The sequence below is a fragment of the Ciconia boyciana genome, chromosome 1 (genome assembly GCF_034638445.1).
Source record: "Ciconia boyciana chromosome 1, ASM3463844v1, whole genome shotgun sequence".
Lineage (NCBI taxonomy): Eukaryota > Metazoa > Chordata > Aves > Ciconiiformes > Ciconiidae > Ciconia > Ciconia boyciana.
In genome coordinates this window covers 52,489,562-52,498,513 of record NC_132934.1, presented here as the reverse complement: position 1 = coordinate 52,498,513, position 8,952 = coordinate 52,489,562, and the positions used below count along the sequence as shown (strand labels likewise).

Here is an 8,952-nt window from a genome sequence, read left to right as displayed (position 1 = left end):
GGAGCCGAGCGGGGCCCCTGAGGAGGCTTCGCCTTGCTGGGGCATCCAAGCGGGCCCGCCTGAGGCCTGGCCTGGGTGTCTGAGGGGCGCCCGTAGTGCTGGGCCGGGGCGGGGCTGGAGGCTTGAGAGCTCACCGTGCCCAGGCGGAGGAGCAGCCCGGCTGGGGCCTGTGGGGAGACGGGCTCGTTTCGGGGTGGTGATGGGTCACTGACCAGCACGGAGCCCGTCCCTGGGAACTGCTGAAGGAAGCTGGAGGCAGCCACACGTTAAGCAATAAATCCTGCTCTCCGCAATAGGTTGGTTTTGAGTGACACCAGATCCAGTATGTGCCGCGTTTTAAATTGTAAACTTGGAGGAAGGGCTGTATTTTCAGTACTGAGTAAAGGGCGTCCAGCACAGCCGGCCCCGTCCTTATTCTTCACGGGGACATCTTGGTGGTAGATCATAATAAATAACAGTAATAGATACATTCCACACAGAGAAGTTCCTGAACCTGTCAACTCAAGTCCGTATTTAATTATGCTCACAACATACCTATTTGTACCCCATTACACACTTTATGTTTACTTCCAGTAACTGATCAAGTAACAGAAAATTGTTGCATCTGTAACCTGACTTAGAATATAGCTGTTATTCTAGTCATGCTGAATTTTGTAGAAGGAGGGATTTGATTTTTTTTTAACCTGGTAAAATCTAGCACTTCATCAAAAGTAAGCTGTATTTTCACTGTCTCTGCTTTCTAAACCTAAGTAGAAAATTATTTAGTAGAAGATTGTCTTTAAAGGGATATTAGACAAGAAACCTGTAGCAAAACTAAGCGTTTCTGTAGAAATCTGATTTCAAATGAGTCTTTACCTTGTGTATGGCGCTCAGAATCGGTAGATCTGAAATGCCCCGTTCACTTTCCTTTGCCAATGGGAGTTTTGATTTTCCAAATTCATTTCAGCTCTAGTCTGTATAAGTGAACTCAGAATAGGGAAAGAAACTCACGTCACTGTTGCACAAAATGCCATTATTATTTCCCTACAGCAATGAGGGTCATGTCTTTATTGCATCTATTCATCCTCATTAGCCAATCATTAGTCATGTCATCTATCATCTGTCTTCTCAGACATCTGAGTGTTAGGGGACCTACAGCATTCCTACAAGGCTTCTACCCCCACTCTGCTTTATTGTCCTGATTTACTTTTAAACCAGCCATGTTTCACTTCTAAGGCCAATACTCGTTATTCTGTTCTGTGTATCTTCAACACATAGAATCAAAAGCTTTTTCTTTCCCATAACAATATCCTCTGGCTTTTTTTCTTTATCTCCTCACCATGGAGCGTAAGTATGTTTATAGACAGGTAGGAGAGTACCTGCCTTCCAAACCCTAAAGCCTCAAAGTTGAGCAGTTTTAAATTTCTGGGTTTTTAAGTAAACGTGACCAGCATTTTTTGTTTCATTCTGTGACACCCACTCAATTAAATAAGTTTTTCCTGCTACTAGGACCTTTGTTGACATTTTTTTATGCCAGTGACTGTGCTGTGTTTCTTCTTGGTATTTATAAGAAACCACTGGGACATCTTGGTGTATCATCATTGCAGAAAGGACAGCAGCAAGAAGCCCAATTCTTAAAGCAGAGCAGTACTGTCACTGAAAAGGATAAAGGCTGCCTGCGCAAGGCAGGGCTTTCCAAGCAAGCTGTGCAAGGCTGTCAAAGAGACTGCCCAAGAATGTTCCTTCACACCTGAGACACATAGATCTGGTTTGGAGGGAAACTGTGCCTTGCAGGTGGAGGGGAAGTCCTCTTCATGGAGCTTTCCAGATGAGGAGAACTGGCGCGTCTCTGGGAATCTCAGCCAAATATACAGCATGTGACCAATGATTTCGTACAGCTCTCCACCAGGAAACAAGGAACTTCCATCTTCCAAGTGCAGGATGCGCTCCTTTCATCAAGCTTTTTGCTGCATGCACATTCAGATTTTAAAACAGATTAAAAAGTCCAATCAATTTCCTACCACTGAGAAAAAATCACAACTGATGTATATAATGATGCAGTGCAGAGAAATGCAGTCTGGGCAGGACAGCAGAGGCCTTGAGAAGTGGAGGCTCAGGATGCAACAGAGGAGTACAGGTGTGGGATGAGAAGAGATGGGGCACATCCCTGATGCTGGAGACTCCGTAGCTACAGTCACCATCAGTTAAAGACTCGCAGACTTTGTGCTGGACAAAAATAGTTTTCATGGGTAATGAAGAGAACTAAAACCAAATAGCTAACATATGTAAAATACCATATATATTGAATTTAGATGTAATATGGACCTGCAAACCCATGAAGAAAGAGCGAGGTGTAGAAGTGTGTTAAACATATAAAAATTACCCAAAATTTATCCTAGAGTGAGGGAGAAGAAAACATCAACATCGTATTCTTCCTGGCCCATGATTCCAGATGTGATGACTTGCCCTAACAGCTCCTCACACACATCAGCATGGCACCACTGACCTTCAGGCCCAGGGGAGCAGTGGAAGTGTGAGCATTACACAGGTGAAGAGGAGTAAAAATAGTAACAGTTTATAATTTTAACTGTATTATTACTATTATTACTATTATTATTACTTAAACTTTTTCTGCATGGAAGTATTCTTTCTTTTCCCATAATAATTAGACCTGGATTCATAATGATTCTTAGATTAGGCTAAGATTTCAATTACACTAAAAATTAATTTTTGGCTTTAAATACAGGTTGTGTTTCCTCTTTGCCCATAAACAACGTTTTCAATGTAACAGCAGTGACACTAAGTTCTGAATGATGAGCCATAGAGTTCCTGGGGGATAAGACCAGTCAGGAAGCGGGGAAAAAACAACCTGGATTTCTTCACTGTTATAATTGTTCTTTAAAGCAGTTTTGAAATAGTTGGTATTATTCCACTTGGTAGTGGACTTGTAAGAATGTAACAGAGCTAATTAATATACTACATGTTGTATGATAATGAAATGTATACAGTAATTTTATAGGATAAACAGAATCTTGATTTTTTCCTCTAGCTATGCCATATTCTAGCTATATGACGCCAGTATCCATGGGGAATGAAGCAAGGTGTGAAGCATGAAGCCCAGACCTCATTCTGCTCACGTGTTGTGGAGCAGCCATGAGAGCTGTCAGGCCCTTGCAGGTCTCACATTTGGAAAACCCACAGTAGAGGCTCCTATGCCAATCCCCCCAGGCCTCAGTGAGGAGAACACACGACTGCCAAGAAGCAAGGAGTTTTGTCTAGGATGTTATTTTTTGGTGGCTGCTGAAATGTTCTTTTCCATTCTGGATGTCTGGCCAGGAGCTAAACCAGCCCTGAAGGTGCACCGACTCTTTACAGAGCTTCACCTTCCACACAGCTGTCCTGAGAACAGCCCAGATGACAGACTATAAAGCCAGATCCATCACCTTGTGATGGTTTCTTATGTAGCATAGTCTGTTTTTCCACTGAGCGACACTGAGATTGTTGGTGTACTTTGCTTCAACACGTACTTTTTTTTCTTTGCACATTAAGTAGAATCCTAAATCATGCTGACATGGGAGACAAATGAGAATAATTCTAATTATCTTTGGGGTTTCAAAGTGGAAAATTAAATTGGTGGTAAATATTTGACTTCAGCACTTGCCTCTGGACCCTTTCATCCACTCTATTTTAAAGATTAACCTATGCTTCATATTTTCACTTCTCTCATTTTATGATGTACTCAGTATCTTTAACTCAGAGAGAATCTTCGGCAAACATAAATGGAACTCTTTGCTGGCTTAATTAGTTCAGCATATTAGCCTGTAATTCCAACAATTAATTATAGTTCCATCATTATTCTTTTTAAAAATCTTTCTTCTTGGATTTCAGTGAAAATGGATTTGGAAAAAAATTACTATCCCTTTTGCATTGTGTCTCAATTGAACAATATCTTAAATTCCCTGCCTCTTTCATTCAAAGATCTGAAAATATTTTCAAAATATTGATGCAGAAAACTTCAAATCCCTCACTGATGAGGGGATTACTGTTATCTTCAGATAAAGAAACTGAGGCACAGTGAGGCTAATTACTAGGATTATTTTGTTAGATTGATGTCATCAAAAAACTGGATAAATACTTAGGCCAAACAAAAAATGAGCGTGAGTTGGAGCTCTAGTGGAATTTAAAAACCAGTCACATACAATTGAATAAATCTGTGTGAAATTACTGATCTCCACATAAAATTAATTCAACCAGAAATAATTTCAGGTTGCTATATATTTGTAAGCATGAGACAAATACTGTGAATGCCTTGAATATACAACTCTCTATCAAGGCAGCTATACAACTTAATACTATATTGAAACAGTATTTGAAAAATTAAGTATTCTAAAACCTGTTCAGACCTGTCAATGTTAAGCTCCCTGTCCAATTTCAATTTGAGCCCTAGCACATTCTTGATGATGCAGTTATTAATTACAGGACCAGAAGCTGGTTTTGTTCTCAGGATGCTTACTTCATTCAGTTCACCAAACAGACCAAAGGAATTAAAAAAAAAACCAAACCTCTTTTTACTATTCTTTAGTTCCCTGTAGGATCCTTCTTGTCCCTTATCCAGGGGATGCACTGAAGATAAAATGTCATTCATTTCAGAATCCTTTCAATTTGTCCCCACAGTGCTCGCTTTCTCTCTCCCCCCTTGCCCGATCCCAGAACTTATGAGATAGGGAAACACTATCCATTCCTTTCACAGATGTGGAATGGAGAAATATTTCAGTTAAAATTTGAAAAGAATTGGTAAACATGCCAGTGGTTCAAAGCTGTCAAGGCGGTAAGTAGCCCTTTGGCGGTGTTGTATGGGGCAGATCATGGAGCAGATCTTCACATAGCAGGAGGGCCCTCCCTTACACTTCAGACTGTGAAATCAAAGAAGGTGCCTTTCTCCTCTTCCTTTTTAATTTTGGAGACAGTGACACAGACAAGTATTCTATAGAAACTTAATCGAGCATGGTGCTGACACAAATTTATTCTAGTCTCACATATTGAAAGCTTTAGTCTGCATTCAATGGTAAGGAAAAACCCACCCAAACTACTATAATACATAAAACAAGAAGCAATTTACTTTGCAATTAGCTTTATACTTTTTTTTTCTGTGCAATTACTGCAGACGTTTAGATATGAGCTTTCTTCCTTACAAGCAGATTTTAACTGAAGAGTTTAATTACATGCTAAAAGAAGAATGTTTTCTCCAATGTTTTCTTCTGAACCCTGCATTGAATACTTAATCCTCTGTTTATGAGAGTAAAATCTGCTGCTATGGATACAGTGAGGTCAATGTTTCAATGTTATTATTTTCCTGTGCTGTGTTAAAGGACATGGTAGGATAATATTTTTGTTTCAACAAAAATATCTTACAAAGTGTAATGTATTTCAAATCCATATGTAAAGCATTTTATTTAATATTTCTCTTTTAAGTATAGGAATTGTAACAAGGTCCAGACTGGCAGCACTGAAGAAACACCTCATCTGTAACAGAACTTTACTTCCATTTTCACCTGATGCTATAGAGTGTTTTACAAATATTAATTAAGCTGCACAAAAGTCCTATGATAATCCTCAAGGTGACCCCAAAAAGAAAAAGAAATGTTTTATACATTTTACAAAGCACAAGGAAAGACTGCATAGCTTTTCCAAAAAAGCTGCATTTTTCTGCTTGTTCCTTATAAAAGAAAAATGAGTAATGTCAATTTTTATCTTTCCTGCTTTTTGACGAACTGCAGAACAATAAATTCTTTTAATTGAAAGTATAATGCTGAGGAGTATCTCCTCCAAATTGGCTGGTAGGCAGTTGAGTTACATAACCATTCTAACTCAGTTTTAAAACACCGTCCTTATCAATTGCTCAGTTTCTACTTTCTTTTTATCATTGTATCATAATCATTCTAATTTTCCTACTACCTACAGCATTACAGAAAAGGCTAGACAAAATTAAAAAATAGCACAACTTCTAAAAAGCTACACATAACACAAATACATCCAGTCTTCTTTCTTTTATAGGAATAAAGAAATATAGTAGAAAACCTAACCCCATTTCTTCCCCTTACTGATCACATTTAAGATACTCGTGCTGCATCTTTTACCTTTCTGCCTCTCTCCCCCCATAAAAGAAACTTCACTGGTAAACCAGGTAATATTTCTCTGAAAAGCACAAGCCAAGGTAAATTGGCAATTTTCAAACAGCTCAAAACATGTTATCATTTTATCACTGGGCTACAGCACAATGAGAGCCTGACTGAAGTGAAAGGGGCTGGTATTTCAACCCAATTGTTTATTTTTCACAGAAACTGAACCCAGGAATGGTAACTATCAGTCCTGAATCTTCATGGCTACAGAGAAGCATAGCGAGTGATAGAACAAGTCTCACAGGGCTCCTGCTGGTTTTTGCTGGTTTTTTTGCTGTTTTTCGCAAAAAAATTATTGAAGTGCCTGGCCTTGTGATGTGAGCAAAACCAAAGGGCCATGAACTCTCAGTCCTCAATCTTGCTGCACTCTCCTGTGCAGCCTTGTTCAACTAACTCACTTTTTCGTGTCAAATTCCCCATCTCTAACCCTAGACAAGCATATTTCCTCAGAGGGCTGTTGTTGGGACTCAGGGTTTCTTCAGCGCTTTAAAATATTTACATCATTGACAACATAAATAGAGGTTTTGTTAGCATTTTAGAAAGATGTCCGAAAATGTTCTATATAGTACCATTTTATTTTTTAAACTGGCTTTTTTTTCAGACAAATGCTTTGAAATTATGGAGACACCTGAACAATCATTTTTACCCTCAGCAACCTGTGATGTGTTCTTCTTTAACAAGATAGAAAAGTCTGAAATGCTAGTTTCCAAATAGAAGTGTAAAAGAACAAACTCAGTGATGATTTGAGGCCAAAAAAAATTTCTCAACCTCAGAAATAAAACCAACTTTTGATAACTGCAAAAGCAATTAAAAAATTGCTGATGAGAATAAAAGTTCAGGGAAAAAGCAGTATCTATTAGCAGATGCTAATAGAAGGCTACAAGCCCATTCAGCTTTTCTAAACAATAAGAAATTATTGAAAAGCTAGAAAACCCCCAACAGACTCAATTATAGATGATTGAATAAATCTAATTTTTAATCCTCTTATTAAGAAACTACTTTTAATACATTTAGTTCCTAAAAATGTATTTTAATTTTTAAAACTATTAATTTTTAAGTAATTAGAAATAAGCTAAAAATGAATATTATAAAACACATTAGGAGACAAATCCTGGTGTGATTAATGAGGTTGTTGTATTAACACCAGGACTTAAGTCTAAATCTATAGCACTCAGCAACTATTAAGTTATTGCAAAAATAGAATTTAGTGAAACAGAGAAATGATCCAATTGAAAAGACTTTCTTCAGTTATTATACATCCATTGGCAGGATCAAACATATCTTCCAAACTTGCTATTGATTGCAAAGTAACCTCAAATGGGATCTGAAAAAACAGGAAAAAAAAAACCATATAAGTAACTTTATTAAGCTTATAGGTATCAAAAGGTACATATATACAAATAAAATTAAATTAAAGCCATACTTCTGACCTACAACCAATGAATAAGTTAGAAATACTCATTGCCTCAATATACATTTTTGGTTAATGACATCTCTTGCAGGAAACTAGTAAAACAGGATTAAGGGGAGAAAATTTCTGTGAACAGTCTCACTCACAAAGTTTATCCTGATCATCTGTAGGTAAAATCAGACAAAAGCAGCAAGAACAATGAGTCATTTGGAAGCCTTTCCCAAGATGAGAAGGTGAAAGAATTGAGCTAGCTGTAGAAGGTGAAACAGATGGCAATGATAAACTGGTTTGTATGTCCATTGGACATGGAGAACTATTTAGCTGATTTAGATATTAAGAAAAACTAACTAAAGGAAGAGAAGCTCGGAACAGGCTATCTAGGGAGGTTAATTTTTAATGCAATTATTTTATTTATAAATTTACTTTTAAGATTGGAACCCCCAAACACTGTGCTTTATTATCTCCCTCAATAACATAGTTATTAATTAAATAGCTTTAAAACCAAGCTGGCTGATCAATTTTTATTCTTAAAATGTGAACAGTTAAATAATTTTAAATGAATAATTCAATAAAAATGCACTTCTTCCACTTAGAAATATAATTCAGTGCTGAATCAAAAACACCATAAGACACATGAACAGAAAAAAGAGAATCAAAGAAGAGAAGCTGGAAACATTATAGGAGTTAGTGTGACAGTTCAGAGAATGAGAAAACAATACCACAAATTAGCACTGACTTTGTCCAATTAATTCAAAAGAAGACAAGCAACAAAAAAGTGTGTGGTGGGGAAAAATGATGTAAAACTACATATAAGCAATGTATCTGCTGCCTTCTCCTGCGTGCTTGAAAACAAAGGGAATGTACTACCCTGTGGTATACATCATCCCACTCTGAGCTTTTTACCTCTAGCCAAGAAGACTGTGTAATGCACACATACAACTTATTTGAAAGTTTGGAAATACTACTTAGTAATATGCTATACATAATGAAGTGCAGAGCACTCTACAACTTCTGTTGGCTTCAGAGAAGAATGAAGATACTCAGCATCTGGAAGGATTAGGCTTCACTGGCTCAACCAAATCTGCCATATCTAATAGGATCTTAGTCTGAAGTCTCTTATCTGAAACTTTGTGATGAAAAGTCCATTGTTCCACCTGTTGAAACATTTTAGCTTGTCGTGGCATTTAGCCAGAATGAAACAGAGCAGTTAACATCATATTCTTACTGGAAGGACACCACAAATCTGCTCCCTCACTTTCATCGTATACCCACAAATGTGAAGCCAATGTGAAAAGGGGTTCACGAGAATTTAATACAGGTCCAGAAGGTCCATGTGATTCTAAAAAAGCTCGGCTGTACCTTTCCGTAGGTATCTATCAAATC

General features: G+C 37.7%; 1 protein-coding gene across 1 annotated transcript in view; it reads right to left on the bottom strand.

The window, feature by feature from the left end:
• Nucleotides 1-7,337: 7,337 nt before the first annotated feature.
• The window catches only part of CFAP54 (cilia and flagella associated protein 54), a 116,644-nt gene continuing 115,029 nt past the window's right edge, over nt 7,338-8,952 (bottom strand). Inside the window, exon 69 of the mRNA XM_072865784.1 lies at nt 7,338-7,482. Coding sequence (XP_072721885.1) covers nt 7,363-7,482 — 120 coding nt within the window. The 3' untranslated portion in view covers nt 7,338-7,362. The remainder of the gene's footprint in view (nt 7,483-8,952) is intronic.